At 45.3% G+C, this 23,101-nt stretch overlaps 1 protein-coding gene across 4 annotated transcripts in view; it reads left to right on the top strand.

Moving 5' to 3' along the window:
• The window catches only part of CPNE8 (copine 8), a 263,087-nt gene that overhangs the window by 187,977 nt on the left and 52,009 nt on the right, over nt 1–23,101 (top strand). For all 4 annotated transcript variants that reach the window (XM_051850927.2, XM_002712675.5, XM_070049629.1 and 1 more), the window contains one exon: nt 19,568–19,614. In XM_051850927.2, coding sequence (XP_051706887.2) covers nt 19,568–19,614 — 47 coding nt within the window. The remainder of the gene's footprint in view (nt 1–19,567; nt 19,615–23,101) is intronic.

Here is a 23,101-nt window from a genome sequence, read left to right as displayed (position 1 = left end):
GCGCCGCGGCTCACTAGGCTAATCCTCCACCTTGCGGCGCCGGCACACTGGGTTCTAGTCCTGGTCGGGGCGCCAGATTCTGTCCCGGTTGCCCCTCTTCCAGGCCAGCTCTCTGCTGTGGCCAGGGAGTGCAGTGGAGGATGGCCCAAGTGCTTGGGCCCTGCACCCGCATGGGAGACCAGGAGAAGCACCTGGCTCCTGCCTTCAGATCAGCGCGGTGCACCAGCCGCAGCGGCCATTGGAGGGTGAACCAACGGCAAAAGGAAGACCTTTCTCTCTGTCTCTCTCTCTCTCACTGTCCACTCTGCCTGTCAAAAAAAGAAATCATTGTGAGAATAAATTTCCACAAACATCTCTCCCAGCTATTTCACTGGTTTATTGTTTTTCTTGATAGATTTCCTACAGATTTTCTTTAACTTGCTTTAGACATTATGAGTCGTTTGGATGTTCTGCCCCTGATAATCCGGATACTCACTCCCAGGTGTATCAGTGCACTGCAGTGACTGCGAGTCACACTAAAAGCAGACAACGACTTACATCAAAATTTCTGAAGGTAACAGCATAGAATACATGAGCTGCACTTGCTTCAGATTAGAACTAATTGCACTTGTGGGTAATTACGTATGGGTAGTCTCGGGGTGCCTGTTGGTCCCCTGTGAACTGTGCCATTGAGGTGCCTCCTGCAGATGTCTTTGTCCTCACATACGTGTCTCCTGTAGCCACAGATATTCATATCACTGTTTAGCAGCTCAGTGGGTTTACAACTCATCATCATAATTGTCTGAAACCACACATTTGACGAGTGAGAAATTACAGAAATAAGAATTTTCACTCACAAATTTTAAAGTATTATACCATGATAAAGATAAATACAAAATGTTAAAAAGTTAGGTTAAATTGTCATGAGCTGCCAAGGCTATGGAAGCCCCCTGAGTTCACTGACTCTGATCATATTTAGACAAGGCCATGGTCAAAGTGGAAGTTCTCTCCTCCCTTCAGAGAAAGGTACCTCCTTCTTTGATGACCCATTCTTTCCACTGGGATCTCACTAGTGGAGATCTTTCATTTAGGTTTTTTTTCCCCCCAGAGTGTCTTGGCTTTCCATGCCTGAAATACTCTCATGGGCATTTCAGCCGGATCCGCATGCCTTAAGGGCTGATTATGAGGCCAGAGTGCTGTTAGGACATTTGCCATTCTATGGGTCTGCTGTGTATCTCACTTCCCATGTTGGATCATTCTCTCCCTTTTTGATTCTATCAGCTAGTATTTGCAGACACTATTCTTGTTTATGTGATCCCTTTGGTTCTTAGTCCTATCATTATGATCAATTGGGGTGATTACTGAGGCCATAAACAAGAGTGTCAATTTGTTAAGTCAACAACAGGAGTCACTGTGCACTTACTCCTCATGTAGGATCTTTGTCCTTAGTGTGCTGTACATTGAGATTTAATGCTATAACTAGTACTCAAACAGTATTTTTCACTTTATGTTTCTGTGTGGGAGCAAACTGTTGAAATCTTTACTTAATGTATGCTAAACTGATCTTCTGTATATAAAGAGAATCAAAAATGAATCTTGATGTGAATGGAAGGGGAGAGGGAGTGGATAAGGGGAGGGTAGCGGGTGGGAGGGACGTTATGGGGGGGAAGCCATTGTAATCCATAAGCTGTACTTTGGAAATTTATATTCATTAAATAAAAGTTTAAAAAAATTAAAAAAAAAGTTAGGTTAAATTGAAAGTGTATAATGTGGTATCAGAATCCCTGTGATCACACATCTAGGGGTAGTCACCTCGAGAAATTTGCTATAAATTATTCCGTTTCTTGACAATCATATGCCATCATTTTATAACAGTGGCATCACTGTGTGTGTAGTACTCTGCACTGTTATTTCCTCTTTGAATACATGGTGTTTCTGTGTGACTGTGCCACTACTTACATAGTTACCTTGTTTCAACAGGCTTGCATTGTGTGAATGGATGTTTTAGTAAATTCAGTTTTTTATTAAATCATAGCAAAACTGCCACGTTAAACTCTGGTGTACACGTGGCTTTTTGTGCACTTGGTTAAGCGTGCATGTAGGGGTACTTCCTAGAAATAATGTTGCTGAGTTAGCTGGTATGTTTGTAGTACAGTCTGCAGATTAGGTTGTATTGTCAAAGATTGTCATAACGTGCTCTGCCAACATCTGGGTGTGAATTGACACACACTTACCCATGCTTCATAGTGTCCATTATTTTTTTTTTTTTTTTTGACAGGCAGAGTGGACAGTGAGAGAGAGAGACAGAGAGAGAAAGGTCTTCCTTTTTGCCGTTGGTTCACCCTCCAATGGCCGCCGCTGCAGCCGGCGCACCGCGCTGATCCTGGCAGGAGCCAGGAGCCAGGTGCTTTTCCTGGTCTCCCATGGGGTGCAGGGCCCAAGCACCTGGGCCATCCTCCACTGCACTCCCTGGCCATAGCAGAGAGCTGGCCTGGAAGAGGGGCAACCGGGACAGAATCCGGCGCCCCAACCGGGACTAGAACCCGGTGTGCCGGCGCCGCAAGGTGGAGGATTAGCCTATTGAGCCACGGCGCCGGCTACATAGTGTCCATTATTTTTCACTTTTGCTGCTAAGTTTCCCGTCACTCTCAGCTCTCATCTGTGAACCCTCTGTTTGTTAGCCAGTTGTGTGTCCTTTCTAAAGCGTCTGTTCACCCAGCTGTGGATTTGGAAGCTCATCTTGTAGAGTCCTTTCTCACCCCGCCGCTCTCCCTTCTCCCAGTCCCCCCGGAAAGCTGCACGTGTTTTCCGCGGGAGGCAGAACACAGAAAGGCAGCTGGCAGCTACACTGCTCAGAGTGGGCAGCACTGTGGTCTGCAGGTGCGTCCATTTCAGTCACCTCCAGAGACTTCTCACCTGACCCCTCCACTCTTAACTTCTGCTCTCTGATGAGACTAAAGAAGAACATAAAATAAATAACTGATCAACCAAATCAGCCCCAAGTAGTGCAGTGGGTGGCGGCATTCGTTACTACTTGGCAGAGTTGTTGAATTTTCAAGGTTAGCTTTAATTTTTTTTCACTCTTATTTATATAAGGCGAACAAATTTCTAGTGTTCCATCTGTACAGATTTATGGGTATAGTAATGCTTCCCACTCTGCCCTCCCTTCTGCCAGTATTTCCACTCTCACTTCTCTTTCCTTTATTATTATTTTAATTTTTACTGTGACATACTTTCAGTCTATTTTATAATCTTAAGTTTAACCTTCTACTAAGTAAAGAATTCAGCTAATACAAGGGAAAAAAAACTGTTCCTTAATGGTAGAGACCAAGGCTGTAAACAGTAATGGAATCTAAGTATGTCAATTTTGCTCATACATATTATTTTTTATACTTTATTAGTTAAGAAGAGATCAGGGAAACCATTTGATATTTGTCATATTGGGACTGGCATATTTCACTAAGCATAATAGTTTCCATTTGCACCCATTGTGTTACAAAAAACAGGATTTCATTCTTTTTATTGGGCGGGTAGTATTCCATAGTGTGTATATACTACATTTTAGTTGTCCAGTCATCATTTGATGAACATCTGGGGTGATTTTGTATCCTAGCTATTTGGAGTTGGCCTGCACTAAACAGGTACAGATGAGTCTTTGATGTGCTGCTTTCATTTCGTTTGGGTAGATGCCCAGGAGCGGGATGGCTGGCTCATATGGTAGATCTGTTTTTAGCTTTCTGAAGTATCTTCATACTGTCTTCTACAGTGGCGGTACTAATTTACATTCCCACCAACACTAGATTAGGGAACCTTTTTTCTCCAAACCCTCACCAGCATTTATTGTTTAATGATTTCTTTCTGAGAGCCATTCTAACTGGGATCAGGTAAAACCCCATTGTGGTTTTGATTTGCATTTCTCTGATGGTTAGTGATCCTGAACATTTTTTGATGTGTCTGTTGGCCATTTGAACTTCGTCCTTTGAAAAATGTCTATTCAAGTCCTTTGTCCACTTCTTAACTGCATTGTTTGTTTTGTTGTCGTTGAGTTCCTAGAGCTTTTCATAGGTTCTGGATATGAATTCTTTATCAGTTGCATAGTTTGCAAATCTTTTCTCCCATTCTGTCTCCCAATGCTTCTTTGCTGAGTGTTTCCTTTGCAGAGCAGAAGATTCTTAACTTGATGTAATCCCATGTCTCTCTCTCTCTTTTTTTTTTTTTTTGACAGGCAGAGTAGACAGTGAGAGATAGAGAGACAGAGAGAAAAGTCTTCCTTTGCCGTTGGTTCACCCTCCAATGGCCGCCATGGCCGGCGTGCTGCAGCCGGTGCACCGTGCTGATCCGAAGGCAGGAGCCAGGTGCTTCTCCTGGTCTCCCATGGGGTGCAGGGCCCAAGCACTTGGGCCATCCTCCACTGCCCTCCCTGGCCATAGCAGAGAGCTGGCCTGGAAGAGGGGCAACCGGGACAGAATCCAACGCCTCGACCAGGACTAGAACCCAGTGTGCCGGCGCCACAAGGTGGAGGATTAGCCTAGTGAGCCGCGGCACCGGCCCCATGTGTCTCTTTATTTGCTTTGATTGTGCTTCTCAGGTCTTTTCAGGAAGTCTTTGCCTACGCTCATGTCTTACAGTGTTTCCCTGATGTTCAATTCATAGATTTAGATCCTTGACATATTTTGAATTGATTTTGTGTAAGGCGTAAGGTAGCGGTCTTGTTTCATACTTCTGCACATGCAGTTCCGATTTCCCAACACTCTTTGTTGCAGAAACTTTCTCCAGGGCTTCATTTTAGCTCCTTTCTCAAAGATTAGTTGGTTAGAGATGGGTGGATTGATTTCTAGGGTTTGTATTCTGTTACGTTTGTCTGCATGCCTGTTTTGGGGCCAGTACCAGGCTCTTTTGATTATTACTACCCTGTAGTATGTCTTGAAACCTGGTATTACAGTACCTCTGACTTTTTTTTAATTAGTTATTTATTTGAAAGGCAGATTAGAGAGAGGCAGAGGCGGTGTTGGTGGGAGCGGTCTTCCATCTACTGGTTCATACCCCGAATGGTCACAGTGGCTGGAGCTGTGCTGATCTGAAGCAAGGAGCTTCTTTTGGATCTCCCATGTGGGTTTAGGGGTCCCAGGACTTGCACCATCTTCTACTGCTTTCCCAGGTTGCGGCAGAGAGCTGGATTGGAAGTGGAGCAGCCAGGACTTGAGCCGGTGCTCATGGCGGGTGTCGGCACTGCCTGGTGGTGGCTTCACCTGGTCTTAGCAGGAAGTTATAATCGAGTTGAGACAGCCGGCGCCGCGGCTCACTAGGCTAATCCTCCACCTTGCGGCACCAGCACACCGGGTTCTCAGTCCCAGTGGGGGCGCCGGATTCTGTCCCGGTTGCCCCTCTTCCAGGCCAGCTCTCTGCTGTGGCCCAGGAGTGCAGTGGAGGATGGCCCAAGTGCTTGGGCCCTGCACCCCATGGGAGACCAGGAGAAGTACCTGGCTCCTGCCATTGGATCAGTGCGGTGCGCAGGCCGCAGCATGCTGGCCGCGGCGGCCATTGGAGGGAGAACCAACGGCAAAGGAAGACCTTTCTCTCTGTCTCTCTCTCTCACTGTCCACTCTGCCTGTCAAAAAAAAAAAAAAAAAAAAAAAAGAGTTGAGCCACAGTGTGAACCCAGGCACTGCATTATGGGATGTGGGTGTCTGAGCAATGTCTTAACCATAGCATCACACTCCCACTCCAGCCTTTATTACTTTTATTTGTGGTTGTCCTGTTGCTAGCTTGGGCCCCTGTCCCCATGTGGGAATCCTAGAGGAAGCTCCTGACTTCAGAACAGCCCTGCTGAGGCCTCATTCAATCTGATGCTGGCTGTGGACTTGTCGTATATTGCCTTGATTGTGTTGAGAAGTGTTCCTTCTGTACCCAATTTACCTAAGGTTTTTTTTTTTTTTTATCCTAAAAGGATGTTGTATTTTATCAAATACTTTATTTGCATCTATTGAGATAATCATAACACTTTCAATCTTCAGTTTCTTAATATGATGTTTCTAGGAATCTTTCCATTTCTTCTAGATTTTCCAATTTGTTTGTAGTAATTCCTGATGTTTCATTGTTCTCACATGTATGTACTTTTTCATTTATTAATTTGGGACTTCTCCCTTTTGTTTGGTTAGTTGGGCCAACCATTTATCAATTTAAAAAAAAAACAGCTCATAATTTCACTGGTCTTTTGTGTTTTTCCAAAATTGTTTTGTTGTCTAATTTTAATTATTTCTTTACTCATACTAATTTTGGTTTTAGTTTTTGTTTTTCAAGGTCCTTGAAATGCCTCGATAGTTCATTTATTTGATGTCTTTATGTGGACACTAACTGGTATAAACTTCCTGCTTGACGCTGTTTTTGCCGTATACCCTAAGTTTTGCTAAGTTGTGTTGTCATCTTCATTTGTTTCCAGGGACTTTTTATTCCCCTTTTGATGTTTCCTGTGACCCACAGAGGATCATGCTGTTGAGTCTCCATGTGTTTACATGTTTTCTAGAGATTCTCAGTTGTTAATTTCTGGCTTAATTTCACTGTGGTGACCTCCTCTGTTGTGGGCTTGGGGGGGGGGGGGTGGTCACGCCTGACTGAATCACAGCCTCACCTCTCTCCCAGGGCGATCAGTTGCCTGGGGTCAGCCCACGGTGGGTGCCGCCCTCATCCATGCTGGTGCGTGAACCACACGAGGGGTCTGTGCAGACTCCGTGTGAGCACAGAATCCGTGATGACCTGCCCCAAGCAGTCAAGGGGCTCGAGCTTGACGGTGATTGCACAGACACCCAGCTGCACTGCACACCCTGTCGTGTAATCCCAGAATTCCCACGGTCACAGGGTGCAGAGGATCCCTCCTGGCCCCTCAAGCCCGCACTGCCCACGGAGAGAGCGGAGATGCTCCCAGAGCCGGGTGCCCGCGGGTGCTCCGCCTTGGCAGTTTAGCCCCGGGGCCTCGTTCTCAGAAGCTGGTGTCTGCTCCAGCCCCGGCTGCGGGAGTCGTGTGTGGCGTCCCCGCTCACTGCTGCACGTGCACTGTTCCACGCTGCTCCACGGCATCCCTCTTCCTTCTGCAGAGTTTCCACTGCCAGCGTCTCCCCAACTCCCCCCTGCGAATGCACTCCCTCCGCTTTTCTTCTGATGTCTTCCCCTTGGCAGAATCAGCGCACCTTCCCCTGTTCAGCCATCTTGGGCTGCCAAGGTGAGCTTTTCAGAAGAGATACACCACCAGAACAGCAGTAACTAACTCATCACTGTTGAAAGGCAGAGAGACAGAGACAGGAAGGGAGCCACACGAAGAGATACACAGACAGAGAGACACTATTTACTGGTTCACTCCCTGATGCCTGCAACAGCTGGGGCTGGGCCGAGCTGAAACCAAGAGCCAGTAACTCAGTCCAGGTCTCCAGTGTGAGTAGCAGGGACCCACTATCACTGCCACCCAGGGTGCCCGTTAGCAGGAAGTTAGAATCAGGAACGAGCCACAGTGTGAACCCAGGCACTGCGTTATGGGACGTGGGTCTCTGAGCAGTGTCCTAACCATAGCACCACACTCCCACTCCAGCCGTTATGACTTTCATTTGTGGGTTGTCCTGTTGCTAGCTTAGAGGACCTCAGTTCAGGGACATCTTCCATGTACCCTCCTAATCTAAGAGAACCTGCTGCTAGGTTATGCTTACCTAGAATCTTCATTGAGAAATAAGCTGAGGTCCTCAAAAGGAGTGAGAAATCCCAATTTAAAATGCAAACACAGCAACTGAGTTGATACTCTAGCTAATTCTGGTCCATCGAAAATAAACTTAGCAGGGGATTTCTTGGATTCCTTTCATTGTACTTTTCTCTACATTAATTTAAAAATCACTTGTCATAGACTTACTGCCTGGGAGTAGGAGGAGTGAGGAGGGGGCAGAGCGGGCAGTTGATATGGATGATCTAGTGGTCTTCCTTATCAAAATCTGAGAGTAAACATGCATAAAGAATTCTTTAATTACATTTTAAAAATTTCAATTCTCATTTTCTTACAAAAACATAGTTGAATCAAACATTATAAAAACTGTTATTGATCCTGAGTCCAAGTAGAAATTACACAGAGTTAAGAATGAACATCTGGGGGCCCATCTTTGGTGTGGCGGGTAAAGCTGCCAACTAGAACGCTAGCCTACCATGTGGATGCCGATTTGGGTCTCAGCTGCTCCACTTCCAATGCATCTCTGTGCTGATGGCCTGGGAAAGCAGTGGAAGATGGGCCAGGTGCTTGGGACCCTGCACCCATGTGGGAGACCCAGAAGAAGCTCCTGATTTCGGACCAGCCCAGCTCAGGCCGTTGTGGCCCTTTGAGGAGTGAACCAGTGAATGGAAGACCTCTCTCTCTCTCTCTCTCTCTCTCTCTCTCTCTCTCTCTCTCTCTCACACACACACACACACACACACACACATTCTAACTCTGACTTTCAAGTAAATACATTTCTTAATAGTAAAAAAAGAACGTATTTTAATACCGAACAATTGTTTTCAAAACTCTTTCAAATCTATTGAAAGGATCTTCCTTTTATGCTCAGTTGTTGATATCTGATGTTCTAGTATTCCATTCTTTTTTTCTTTTTGTTTTTTGACAGGCAGAGTGGACAGTGAGAGAGAGAGACAGAGAAAGGTCTTCCTTTGCCATTGGTTCACCCTCCAATGGCCGCTGCGGCCGGCACGCTTCAGCTAGCGCACTGCGCTGATCAGATGGCAGGAGCCAGGTGCTTCTCCTGGTCTCCCATGGGGTGCAGGGCCCAAGGACTTGGGCCATCCTCCACTGCACTCCCTGGCCACAGCAGAGAGCTGGCCTGGAAGAGGGGCAACTGGGACAGAATCCGGCACCCCGACCAGGACTAGAACCCGGTATGCCAGCGCCGCAAGGCGGAGGATTAGCCTAGTGAGCCGTGGTGCCGGCCAAGTATTCCATTCTAGTAGTCATTATTGATGTAGACATTTACTGAAATTATAACCTTGATTGTTTGTGGAACTGTTTGGTTAGCCCACTACTTTTCACTCCCTGTCTCAGTCCCTAAGACATTGTATTTGGCTTTCCTAGACAGGCTTCTGGCTGCAGGTACCTGGTGAGCAGCTGAGTGATGCATTCTAAATCAGTCAGGATTCAATTACTATGCAAATATTTTCTAAAATAAAAACCTGACCTTTCTTATTTTCTCTTTTTGCCTTCACAACAGTACTGTGTTTTTCCTGGAGGTTGAGATACATTTTATGACATGAGGTAGTGAAAGGGTTTATTTTCTTAATAGAAGAATCAACTCCATAAAGGGGCTTCATTACAGAGTAATAAAGGCTGATTGTGTCATCTGCGTGACTGACCTTGGGTCATTAGTTTTAGTCATTCTCTGAGAATCTTTTATTTCTCTTATTAAAATTAATTTCGGATGGCAAAATTTTTGTATTACTTGATAAAGATGTTTATTTCAGTCATCGTGAGTAAGGGCATTATCAGATCCTTTTCTTGCACACAGTGTTCTGAAATCTAAGATCCTTCCTTAGGTAGCATCGTCATCGTTTTCCATATTGTTACTTGTGAAGTGGGCACCTTTGTGTCTACAGACCCCTGGAGCATGTTTCCTGTTCACGACAGCTTGCTCTGAGCCGCAGAGGGCAGAATCACATTTGAGTCGGCTCTGTGTGGGGGGCAGTCCCTCTGCTCCCGAGTCGTCACCGAGCTCTGCTCTAGCAGCAGCACCCTGAGACAAAGATCTGGGAAGGTTTCCACAACCCTTTAACCTGCAGATGAAGGGGGAAACAGGTCACAGATTCTGTTGCACAATGCGTCCCTGCTAAGTTATAAGAATTTCGCATGAACAGGAAACCCTGTTCTGTGTTTTTTTAGAACATTGAGTTAATTAGAAGCTCACAAATCTGCACACTGTCATTTTCTTCTCTGAAAATAATCCCTAACTCTCACCCATCCAGCCCAACTGGGCCAGACACGATGATACCGCTGTACCCACTGCCTCTTCCCAGGTGTACTTTTTTAATTTGGGAAGCAGAGAGACAGATGTCCCACCTGCGGGTTCATTCCCAGATGCCCATGGTGGTGGGAACTCAATCCGACCCTCCCCTGAGGGCGGCAGAGACACGACCACTTGAGCGCCATCACCTGCTGCTTCCCAGGCTGTGTGTTAGCAATAAGCTGGAACTGGGACCCAGGACTCAAATCCAGACACTCTGATACGGAAAGCAGGCTTTCCCACCCTGTGTCTTAACCAGTAGGCCCATACGCCCACCTCTCCTGGGTGTCATTTTAATTATCCATTTGTAAGACTTCTCTCTTCAAAGTGACATAACTCTTAAATGTTTGTGTAGTGCTCAACACAGTACAGCCATTGAATAAATATAGACTAAGCAGAGAGCCATTTTTTTTAAAGAATTATTTTATTTATTTGAAAGAAAGAGCTAAAGAAAGAGGTAGAGCCAGAGAGAAGTCTTCCATTCTGCTGGTTCACTCCCCAGATGATCACAATGGCCAGAGCTGAGCCCATCTGAAGCCAGGAGCCAGGAGCCTCCTCTAGGTCTCCCATGCAGGTGCAGGGGTCCAAGGCCTTGGGCCATCTTCCACTGCTCTCCCAGGCTACAGCAAAGATGCGGATTGGAAGAATAGCAACTGGGTCTCAAATCGGCACCCATATGAGATGCCAGCACTGCAGGCTGGGGCTTTAACCCACTGCGCCACAGCACCGGCCCCCAGACAGCCATTTTAAGTGTTATTTTCCACCTGTTTTCCTTCTGAATCTCTCAGCATAACTAAAACGTGACCAAACAGAACTTTATTGAATAGAGTGGGACGACTCAGTGAACTGGATTATAAACCCCTATGTTCCAGTCTCTCAGATTGCATGGACTTGGAACCTTCCTCTCTCCATGCCTCGCACCCCATCACCAAACAAGACAGGTGCACAATGCTTTTGTGTGTCCTCCACCAGAAGGGACCCCCCTGAACTCTGTGTCTTGGTTGGAAGTTACTTGGATGAAAGGCCAGAGGACGGGAAGCAGGAGATTGTCTCAGTGAGCAGGGTATGGGAAGAACCCCTCTGAGGGGTAAATGGCAAAGAAATGGTTGCCGGTTCCTGAGGCTGGGTTCAGTACTGGGCAGGAAATTGGATTCTGGCATTGATAATTGGTCAACTCGAATCCTAGCTGTGCTTCTTGGTAGTGTAACCTGTTTCCACGTTGATAAAAAAGTAATAAAAGTTGTGGCTGGTGTCGTGGCTCACTAGGCTAATCCTCCACCTGTGGCGTCGGCACACCAGGTTCCAGTCCTGGTTGGGGCGCCGGATTCTGTCCCGGTTGCTCCTCTTCCAGTCTAGTTCCCTGCTGTGACCCAGGAGTGCAGTGGAGGATGGCCCAGGTCCTTGGGCCCTGCACCCGCATGGGAGACCAGGAGAAGGCGCCTGGCTTCTGGCTTTGGACCAGCGCAGTGCGCCGGCTGCAGTGCGGTGGCCATTAAAGGGTGAACCAACGGCAAGAGGAAGACCTTTCCCTCTCTCTCTCTCTCACTCTCACTCTCACTGTCCACTCTGTCAAAAAAAAAAAAAAAAAAGTAATAAAAGTTGTAAGTCCTATGTCATAGGGTGACTGTGCAGATAAATGCTATATAGTTCACTCTCCATGAATGTTATATTTTAATTGGTCAAAAAATTCCAGTATGTTTTATCTCATTTGATCATCATAATACGGTTGGTGCAGTTGCCCTGTAACAGAGACCTGGAGAAGAAAAGGTATATGCAAGTTTATAAAGTTAGTAAAAGTCCCCTTGTATTCAGTTCTGTTTGAGGATGGCTCCATGGCACTCTGGATTCCAGGCAGTCCTGGGCACTACAGCTCAGACTCTCGGTCCTAAATCTCACATTGACCTGAAATTTCAAATAAAAGGCTTGCATCCCTTTAAAAAAATGAAATGTCTTAGCAAAAATAAAACAAATCCGAGAACTGCCTACCTATCATCAGCTCATTTAAAAGGCTAGTGTGGGCTCCTTGGCACTGCTTACTTTAAAGGCAAGTCGGAGATCATTAAGTCCCTTTACCAACAAGTTCCAAAAGGATTTTTTTCCTTCAAGATACTTGGAGCAATTGCAGTGCTACTGTAAAATGCCTGCCTGTGTTCTATAAAATTGGTGGCATTACACGGAGCATGTTGCTGCAGGGAATATGTCTTGCTGGGAAAAGCAAAAAAAAAAAATTATTTCTTACCCTAATCCAATTTACTGCTTAAAAACTGAATCTGCACGTCTAGGATTTTTTATATTGCTTCTCGTGGTGGCACCCAAGTGCTTTGCATTCATTAGAGCAGAGAAGAGCTCAGCCCTATGGCACCGAACAGGATAAATCTAATAATAATAATAAAAAAAACAGCCATTCTGCCTTCTATAAATACATTCACAGAGAAGATTATCATATTTAAGTGAAGCTCATCTTGACTAAGGTTAAAAAAGAGACAGGAATAGTCACAAGACTCCGATCAACACTGTTTGGATGAACGCTTGATTCTGGTCTTGTACAGTTACTTGCTTTCAGAATGTGACTTCCTCGCCAGTTTCCGTTACTCTGCAGAGAGTTTTTTTAGAGCCATCAATCTCCAATTCAGAGAAAGCTCTGCAGGTCTGCTTCTTCGTCAGCGCTGTGCCCCTGTAGCCCGAATGCTGACAGTCTGCTTTGTATCAGGCAGGTTCTCAGTCCTGTTCCATGGTGAGAGTGCCAAGTGGAGACCCGCTGGAGTAATGCAAGACAAAGGAGTTTTGAAAAATTATTACTAACACCAGAAAAACAGGGTTAAGTGGTGGGTTAATTACTTACTCTTTAAGCATAGAACTTTTCTTTGAAACATAGGAACTTCGGTTGGAACAAACATTGTATCTGCTTTTTCTAAATTTCTACTATAGCTTACAACATGCTTTGCAATCTCTTAACGTTGTTTCACTCAATTAAAAGGCTGGGAACTTGGAGGAGAAAGTTATTAAAAGACAAGACTGTCTCACCCAGGGCAGGTGGTAGTGGAAAGGGAGAGAGAATTTGCCAGACACTGCTCAGGAGTGTTGAGGTATGGTGATATGAGTAGATTCCACTATTGCCGATTACACTACTGTTTTTAAGTTCTTTATAGACAGTGTGCCTGCTACTGCCTGCTCTGATCGAAGCTTGATTGCACCGCCATTGTTACCCCACCAACCACAATAGGAGGAATCAATGAAAAATAAGTACATTTTAAAATAAAGGCAGGATTCTGACCCAGTGAGGAAAAGGATTATGAATAACAAGAAAATGACATGAGTTACTCAAGGAATTTGTTCTGTAGTATGTAGACTATTTATTATGTACAGTTTATAATATTTAGAGGACTCCGTCAGAGTAGATATTACCCATCGATTGAATGAGAAAACGAGGGTTCGTAGCACTGCTGTTTGTTGCATGGGGTTACAGTAGTTGCTGGTCGTGATTCTGTGAGATATTTCAGTGCACTTTAAATGGGATTCTGCTTGTTAGTACTTCTGTGGGTTTTTTGGGTTTGAATTTGATACTTTGGTGGCTTATTTTGATTTTGTTCCTTTTGAAATATTTCCTAACTGCTGATTAGAAGAGAAAGGTTGGAAATGCTATATACCTTTTTTGATAAGGAGTTCTTGAACCACAGGGACATAAACTTTGTTGTGAAATTTTACTTTGGACCACGCTTAGTGTGTTAAATAGTAAAACTGATCCTCAAAGTCTAGAGAAAGCAGGAAGTCTTGTTAATTTATGTAAACTGGATTCAGTAAAGATATACTGACAGCTGAGGAATTGTATCACTTGTCTTCAGTTTCTTTTTATTCTGACTTTCAACGCTTCTCTGATCCCTGAGAAGGGAGTTGTAGCAGAGCAGGTTAAACTGCCACTTGCAGCATTGGTATTCCATGTGAGTGCAGGTTTGAATCCCAGCTACTGCACTTCTGATCCATCTTCTTTGTCACATGCCTGGGAGAGCAACAGAAGATGCCCCAAGTGCTTGGGTCTCTGCCCCCATGTGGGAGATCGGTATGGAGTTTCAGGCTCCTGGCTTTGGCCTGCCCCAGCCTCTGCCAGTGCAGTTACTTGGGGTGTGAAACAGCAGATGGAAGATCTCTCTCTGTCAGGCTGTCCTCTCTTGTCTGTAATTCTGCCTTTCAAATAAATAAAATAAGTCTTCTTGTAAAAACAAGGAAAAAAGAATAAGGCGGGGCCAAAGCTTAGAGTTCCTTCCTGCAGAATTCCCGGTAGCACTTCCTGCCAAGGTTAGATCATTGGTGGTGCAGTTTGCCGTGGGCAGGCTGAGACCTGAATAGGTGGTGTGAAGTGGGGCAGTCTGATGGGGGAAGGTCAGGTTCTAGCAATAGCTGGAAACACTGGTAGACCCAGGAACTTGATAGGCACGGTACAGGCCAGTATTCAGCGAAGTCTGCTGACCTCAGCACCTGACAGGTAGCATCAGTAATAGAGGCAGTGAATGTGCTACTCCCTGAAGGCTTCTGGGAGCTAACAATGAGGTGCAGACTGGTTAAACAGCTTTCCCAGGGTCACATTACTGGTAGTGTAATTTGCATTTGTAGGTCTCAAAACCTGCCCTTGTTCCATGACCTTTCACTTGGTGAGGGGCTTGCCGCCTGGGTGGGGTTCTGAGCAAGGGGAGCAGAAATGGTGAAGGTGCAGTAAGGTGTAGAATCGGATGTCTGGGCTGTCGTTCATGTAAAGGAACCACATTGAAGAAAGAGGGAGGAAGTAGGCCAGAAAGGGATTCAGGCTTCATCCCGTGGTGAGATAAGATCAAGGACAGTGCTGTGTGGCAGGGCCAGGGCCAACTCCAGAACTGGAGTGCATATGGGCACATCAAGGCACAGGTGCAGTCTGGGTGTGACGTGGTAGCAGAGTTGGGTGGGCTTCCCGGCTGCATTTATCGGTACTAGATCCCAGCAAGCGGTGGATCTGAATCTGTGTTTGCCAAGGTTAATTGAAAGAGCGGAGGAAGAAGTCCATCTTTAGGATTCTTAATCTTCAGCCTGTGCAGCTGAACAGGATTTGAAGTTGAAGGGAAAGGAAGACAATTCTGTTTTGTTTTTTAAGATTTATTTATTTGAAAGACAGGACTACAGAGAGAGGGAGAGGGAGAACCTTCCGTCTGCCGGTTCACTCCCCAAATGTCCGCAATAGCTGGCGCTGGGGCAGGCCAGAGCCAGGAGCCTCGAGCCTCCTCCTCCTGGTCTCCCTAGTGGGTGCAGGGGCCCACGTACTGGGGCCATTCACCACTGCTTTCCCCAACACACTATCATGGAGCTAGATTGGAAGTGGAGCAGCCAGGGCTCAAATTGGTACCCATATGGGAAGGTAGTACTGCAGGCCGTGGCTTAATTCATTGTGCCTCAGTGCTAGCCCCAGTGTAACTGCACTTAAATTAATTTCTAAAGCATCAGTTGATCTGATAAAGATAATGAAAATCTGCTTGTATTGTCTGCATTATTTTATATGGAATATTTTAAAATTTGCTATAAATTTATTTGATTGAAAGGCAGAGTTACAGAGAGAGAGAGAGAGAGAGGGACAGACAGAAAGAGACCTTCCTTCTGCTGATTCACTCCTCAAATGACCGCAATGGCTGGGGCTGGACTGGTCCAAAGCCAGGAGCCAGGAGCTTCTTCTGAGTCTCTCCTGCAGGTGCAGGGACACAAGCACGTGGGCCATCGTCTCCTGCTTTCACAGGCATGTTAGCAGGGAACTGGATCAGAAGTGCAGCAGCCAGGACTTGAACCAGCACCCGTATGAGTTGCTGGCACCTCAGGCTATGGCTTTACCTGCCATACCACATCAGCAGTCCCAAGGGAGACGATTCTTGTGGACATCTCCATCAGAGTTGTTATTCTTGATAATTAATTCAAAATAACAGATGTAGACAAGATATCTAAGATGGCATTGCTGTGTGTTTCTGTGTGTGTGTGAAGTCATCTTTGACATGTACACATAGAGCTACATTTGTTTGGGTCCCTTTGCCACATTACTTAATGCAGTCTATCTTGAGATTCGATTTCTCTGTCATTCACATGTTTTTGAAATGTAGCAAAGTGAAATAGGGAGCTTTCCAAGTGTATATTTTAGCATTAGCGGGACATACATATTGGAAGCCTCATGCAATGTTAGTATTAAATTATGCAGTTTAGCAGGCATAACATATATTCTAGAATGTAGTACTGCTGTCTGAGTTTCTTGAAATCCTGCCTTTTTTTGTCTTGTTTCTAAAACGTAAATTGACAACTAAAGTAACACTTCCTAAGCACAATGTTTTGAGGAGTTATATGCAATTGTTTTATGAATATTCTCTCAGGAGTCATTCGCTGTGAATTTATATTTTTTTACTTGGACATGATTTATTTTTCTCTCTGATATTAGACTTCAAGCAATATTAGAAAATGAAAAAGGGTAACAAGATTATTGATGTTGTTTGGTTTACTTTGGTGACACTGATCATTCATCAAAGTCTTCAAGAAATGCTTATAGCCTTAAGGAATATTATTGCCAGAATTTTCTTTGAAACTTTAATCAGCAAATTTTTTTCTAAGCATATAAAATGTGGTGCTTGGTACTTAAGTATACAGGATATGAATGGAAAATGTTATAAGTGTGCTTGAGTTTTAGGTTCTGCTGTTAATTATGAATTTAGTGGCAAAATGCTGTGTTGTATTTGCCATTGTTTTTACCAATTGTAAGCTACAGTCAGCAGCTCTGTGAGTTCAAGGATGATGGGTGCTCCCACTTCAGTGTTGACAACAGTGACTCAAAAGACAATTGAACTGCGGCTTTCTGCATCCAAAACTGTCAGTGGTGAGGTGGTGGGATGAGGGGTCATCACACCTTGTGAAGATTTATGAGTAAGCTTAATCTTTTCTTCCTGATCTGAACCCTACTGCTGATTCCAAGCAGTCACAAGAGAGATTGTCTCTAGCGTGTAGAACAACACAGTTCATCCAATCGTGTCATCAGTCAGCTTCCAGATATAAATCAAAGATTCTGCTTCCCTTACTGGGCATCTCTGTGACGACCCAGTGGTCTTACTTATCATTTAGTGTTTCGTACATCAATCTGTAGGCTTTCTCTTGGCCTGCCCTAGACTTCAGTGGTGTTCCTTGGTCCTGCCTGCCGGCTTTATTCCCTCCCTCCCTCCTTGTCTTCCTCCCTCCATTCGGTCAGTCTCTCCCTCTCCCTTTCTCTCCCGTCTTCCTCCCTCCATTCGGTCAGTCTCTCCCTCTCCCTTTCTCTCCCCTCTTCCTCCCTCCATTCGGTCAGTCTCTCCCTCTCCCTTTCTCTCCCCTCTTCCTCCCTCCATTCGGTCAGTCTCTCCCTCTCCCTTTCTCTCCCCTCTTCCTCCCTCCATTCGTTGCTTTTCTCTCTGTGTGTTTTGTTTGTACGTTAGGTTAATGCTTTTGTGTGTAATCTACTTGGTTCACAGCTGGGTCTGGCTGTGTACACTTGAGTAAATCCGTCCATGCTGAACATCTCTGGGCAGGACAGCTCTTCATCTTGTAGCCTTCACTTTTCTTTGTAGCTGCGCTAGGCACAGCTTTGGCTTTGAGGAGACCTTTGTTTCTGAGACTGTGGGAGGCTTTTATCTTCAAGTAATATGTCTAAAGATTTGTGGCCCTTTACACACCCTGGACTACCCTGGACAACACCTTAGAAACAACCCTAAAACAAATGAATTGATTTTCCCAGTAAATGCCATACAGTTTTAGCATGAGCAAAGCATTGTACTGCTAAGACAATTGAATCAACACAAGGTTTCTGTTCCTACAACCTAGAGGAAATTGAACCCTAGACTAAATTTTTAAATCTAACTTCATAATATGTCCATTCATTTTTGTTTCCTTGAGAAGCACATACACACACATACACATACACACAGGGTGGGGCAGGGTAGGGCTCCCCATCTACTGTTTTCCTCCCAAATGCCCGAGCCAGGAACTCGATCCAGGAGTCCATGTGGGTGGCAGGGACCCAGTTACTTGACCCATCAACTGCTGCCTCTCAGGGTCTCCATCAGCAGGAAGCTGGAACTGGGGGTCAAGCCAGAACTGAAACCCAGGCTGTCTGATAGGAGATGCGAGCATCCCACAACTACACCAATGTCTGTTCCTGGAATCTTGACCATTAAGAACATTCCTGTGGTATCTGTGTAAGGTCGTCAGCATCATTATCACTATCCTTTGCTGTGTGAGCACTGTTTAAATGGAGAAACGTGGTTTGCAAATATTTAACTGGAGAAACATCTTACTATGGAGGTTATGAATATGAACTTTGCAGTTAAATGTGCATTCAAATTCCAATGCTAGCGTTTATCACTGCTGTGGAAACTTCCCGGTTCTTATGTGCAGAGGTTTCTTTGTACATAAAAAGAGGAAATGATTGTGAGGTTAATTGACATAAGCTACGTAAGCATATGTAATACATGCAAGTCATGTGGTTTTCCAATTCTCATTTTATTACTGTGTGCCAGGTACTTCCCTCTCCACTAAATGTTTCAAAATCTGACTGAGGTCATCAGCTTAGTCACTGGCACTCACACCCGGTTCTTTCAGACTCAAAAGCTGTGTCCTTGCTAATACATGACTCTACGCCGACTGACAGTTGCTTCTGTCTCAGCGGAATGACTGGGCAGTTGCTGATGGGGACTGTTCATTCCAGTCCCTCCCGGGGCTTCTCTGAAGATGTTCTCCCAGAAGCCTCCCTGTGTTCGTTTTCTGAAAATCTGTGCTCATTTTGGTTTGTGCTCGTTAGTGTTGTGCTCCAACTTAGCCTAAATTCTTAGCCTACAAACCTGATTTCTGTTCTGAGAAAAAGTACTATATTACTATAAAGGGAATTTATGTTAGTTTTTGTTCAATGGAAGCATAAAGGGGTTGTTCATTCCTTAGGAAAGAAAAAGTCAATTTGAGAATTGTATGTAGGTCTTTTTCAGGCTACATTTTCAGAGAAAGGAGATACTGCTGCACATTTTACTAAGAGAAGTACTGAGGGACGTCTGCTGTAGTACTCAGATTGTTGCGTTTCAGTGCTGTCACCATTGTTACCACCATTTATCCAGTACTTCCAGTCCTTGAAGTGTTAAGTCCGTTGTGCGTTTTTGTCTGAAGTAAGTTGCAAAAATGGAGTAAATAGTCACACTTTCAGATGATCCACTTTTTACAAGAAACTTACTTTGTAGAGGGTGGGGGTTTGGTCTGGCGATGCCCATATTAGAGTTTGTGTTTCAGGTCTGAGCTCCTCAGCTTCAGATCCATTTCCTTTTTTATTCACTTAGTTTTCGTGTCCCAAAATGCAGGCTACTTTACTTTATGAGATTTTATTTTTCATCTTACAGGAATATGGTATAAAGGTAATTTTGCAAAGTTCTTACCTAGTAAAGCTGCCTGACTGTATCCAGTGTTACTATGACATATTTACTCATAAGTTAACATTTCAGAAAAGAGTGCCACTAACAAACGATACAAATGGAAAGAAAACTGTTTAATGATTCTTGTTTACTTGTTTCTAGAACACAGATCAACTTCACAGTGGCTATTGACTTTACAGCATCGAATGGTGAGTATCACGACCATCACTTGATAAAAATGGTTTGTAATTAAGTGAAAAGTAAATTTTTATTTTTGAGGGCTAGATATTTTATTCTGATGTTTGCTTACTTTTGAAGTATGCAGAAGACTTGAAGTCTTTCATATAAAACTCCCATTATTTTCAATATTGTGAAATGGTTCACGTGTGCAGAAGACTAAAATAACTATGACAACAAGGTGTCATGGTCCTGTTCAATTTGTGGGGTGTTGAGGTACTGTCACTCCTGTTCCACATAATTCTCTGTATGCTTAATCTGGTTGCATGTTCTGCCATATTCCCCTTCCTTCCATTTTTTTCATATACAAGGACAGTTCTCCTATGTGTTTAATTGTAACCCTCATTTTTATAAAGATATATTTTTATTAGAGTTGCAGAGTTACAGACAGAGAGGGGGAGAGACAGAGAAGTCTTCCATCTGCTCATTCACTCCCCAGATGGGCACAACAGCCCAGGGCTGGGGCAGGCCAACACCAAGAGCCAGGAGCTTCTTTCGGGTCTCCCATGTAGGTACAAGGGCCCAAGCATACCCAGGCTATCAGTAGTGATTTGGATCTGAAGTCAAGCAACCAGGACTTGAGCCTGTGCCCACATGGCATGCTAGCACCATACGCAGAGGCTTAGCCAACTATGCCATAGTGCCAGCCCCCAACCCTCATTATTGACAGCACAGTACAGGCATACTTTCAAGATACTGCAGGTTCCGTCCCAGGTGACCACGACACAGTTAATGTCTAAGAAAGTAAGTCACCCAGTTTTTGGTTTCACACTGTATGTGAGTCATGTTTGCACTATACTGTAGTCTGTTAAGTGTGTAGTAGCAGTGTATCTTTAAGAAAGCAGTGTATATGCCATAGTTGAAAAATACTCCATTGCTGTAAGTGTTAGCCATCATCTGAGCCTCCAGCGAGTTGTAATGTTTCTGCTGGTGCAGGGCCTCACCTCGATGCTGGCTCACGGCTGCTGGCTGATCGGGGTGATGGGTATTGGAAGGGTGCCTTGACTGTGCTGAATTAAGCTAAGACATCAGTAAAGTCTGCAACACGCACCCTCTCTTCCTTGCAGAGAGCTTCTCCATAGCTCTGTTTGAATGCATTTTTCCACAGTAAGCCTGTGAAAATGAAAACCAGTCCTGTCAACACCACTGCTTTATCGTCAAAGTTAATGCAATACTCTAGGTTCTTTGTTATCAGCAGTGTCCACAGCGTCCTCATCAGGAGATTCCATCTCCAGGTAACACTTTGCCTGCCTCACCCATTCGAGTTGGATCGTGAGTTTGCAGCGATTGGTCTTCTCTGCAGGCTCTAACTCTGGTCCGCTTCTTGTCATTTACACCACGTTCACATTTAATCCTCCCCGGAGGTCGGCACCCTCTCACCATCATCCGTTTGTCTTGGAATCAGCTGGTGCAGGATTCCTGTTAATGTGGACACCCTGACCTCCTCCCATGAATCATGGATGCTCTTAATGGGATCTAGAATGGTGAATTCTCTTCGGAAGGTTTGCAGATGACTTTGCCCAGAGGCATCCAAGGGATCCCTGTCTATGGCAGCCACAGCCTTGTAAGATGTGTTTTTTAAATGATGAGACTGGAAAGTCAAAACTTCCTCCTCGATCTGCGGGCTGCAGAATGGGTATGCTGGTAGGCATAAAAAGAGTAATGTCACTGTGCATCTCCACCAGAGCTCTTGAGTGCACTATCCATGAACATACTTTGAAAGGAATCTTTCCTTTTCTCTCAGCAGTAGGTCTCTATGGTGGAGTTAAAATGTGCGGCAAATCTTGTTGGAAGCAGCTGTGCTGTCATCCGGGCTTTGCCGCTGCATTTATAGAGCACAAGGGGAGTAGATTTGGTGTGATGCTTTAGGACTCTAGGACCTGGGGAACGGTCAGTGAGCACAGCTTCAGTTGCAAGTCAGCAGCTGCCTTGGAAGCTTTGGACTTCTCTTCCCCAAAGTCCTGGGTGACAGCTTCTCCCAGTTTGAGGCGATTCTGTGAACACCGAGACCTGCTGTTAGTGGAGTCACCTGACCTGTTACCTTAGCCAGATTTTTGGATGACTTCTGGTACCTTCCACATCAGCACGTGGTGCTGCTCCTCGTGCGTTTGCAGCTGTGGAGAGGGCTCTTTCCTGAAGCCTCTTGAACCACCTCCGCTGTGTTCAGACCTGCTTCTGCAGCTTCCTCGTGTCTTGCAGCCGTCCTCGCCCTGAGTGGAGTTAGGGCCTTGATCTGGATTAGGGAGTGTTGTGGCTGCAGTGACCCCCTGCCCACACCACTGATAGATTCTGCCCTCAGGCTGTTTCTCTTGCTAGTCATTCGTGTCCACTGGAGCAGCACGACCTTGGCCTTTGTGTTCAGAGCACGGCTGTCCAGGAGAGGAGTCCAGGCTTTTGCCCTCTCTTGTCCTTTAACGTGGCTTTTGCACTAAGCCGGACACGTTCTAGCTTTTGGTTTACGGTGAGAGACGTGGGATTCTTCTCCTGCTTGAACACTTAGGGGCTGCTGCAGGGGTAGTAACTGGCCTCATTGCAGTAGTGTCGTGTGGGAGCAACCAGGGCCCCAAAGAGGAGAAAGCTGGGGAGCGGAGCAGTGAGAACACAGTCTGTGGTGAATTCTACATGGTAGATAGGAAATACTTTGAGAAGGAAAAGGTAGTCGACGTTTGTGTGGATTAAACAAACAGCCTTTGAAAGCAGCTCTGCCCCATAAAGCCACGAGCCTCTTTTCCTCATCGGCTGGTGGTCACCAGTGTGTATCAGTCTCCACGTGGTCCCCAAGTGAAAACGTCTCAGCTTCAAAGAGGCGTGACAGTGACACGTGTTCAGTGGAAGCTGTAATTCAAACAGTGGATTTTGTTCTCGCAGTTGCGGGCGGCAGCAGTAAGTGCAGCTCGTCCCAGCCAGCCCCGAGATCCCGGGTGTACAGCTGATCTACGGTGTGCTGGGATGCCAACATGAAGATAGTACATGGGCTTTTTTATATAAAGATTTATTTATTAATTTGAAAGAGTTAAACAGAGAGAAGGAGAGGCACAGAGAGAGAGAGAGAGATCTTTCATCCAATGGTTCAGTCCACAATTGGGCGCAACTGCCAGAGCTGCGCCGATCTGAAGCCAGGAGCCAGGAGCTTCTTCCAGTTCTTCCACGTGGGTACAGGAGCCCAAGGACTTGGGCCATCTTCTGCTGCTTTCCCAGCCCACATCAGAAAGCTAGATCAGAAGTAGAGCAGCCGGGACTTGAGCCATAGCCCATACCGATTGCCGGCACTGCTGGCAGCGGCTTTACCTGCTACACCACAGTGCCGGCCCCATAAATATTTTCTACTTAATGATATTTTCAACTTACGATGGCTTTATGGAGCCATAGCCCCATTGCAAGCCAAAGAGCATCTCTAGGTTTCGTTGGCTCTCACATTTATTCCTTTTACTGAACATTTTATTAAATTGACTCCTATTT

Source organism: Oryctolagus cuniculus, chromosome 9 (assembly GCF_964237555.1).
Source record: "Oryctolagus cuniculus chromosome 9, mOryCun1.1, whole genome shotgun sequence".
NCBI classification, from domain to species: Eukaryota; Metazoa; Chordata; class Mammalia; order Lagomorpha; family Leporidae; genus Oryctolagus; species Oryctolagus cuniculus.
The sequence above is the reverse complement of the archived record's forward strand: the minus strand, read 5'-3'. Positions and strand labels throughout refer to the sequence as shown.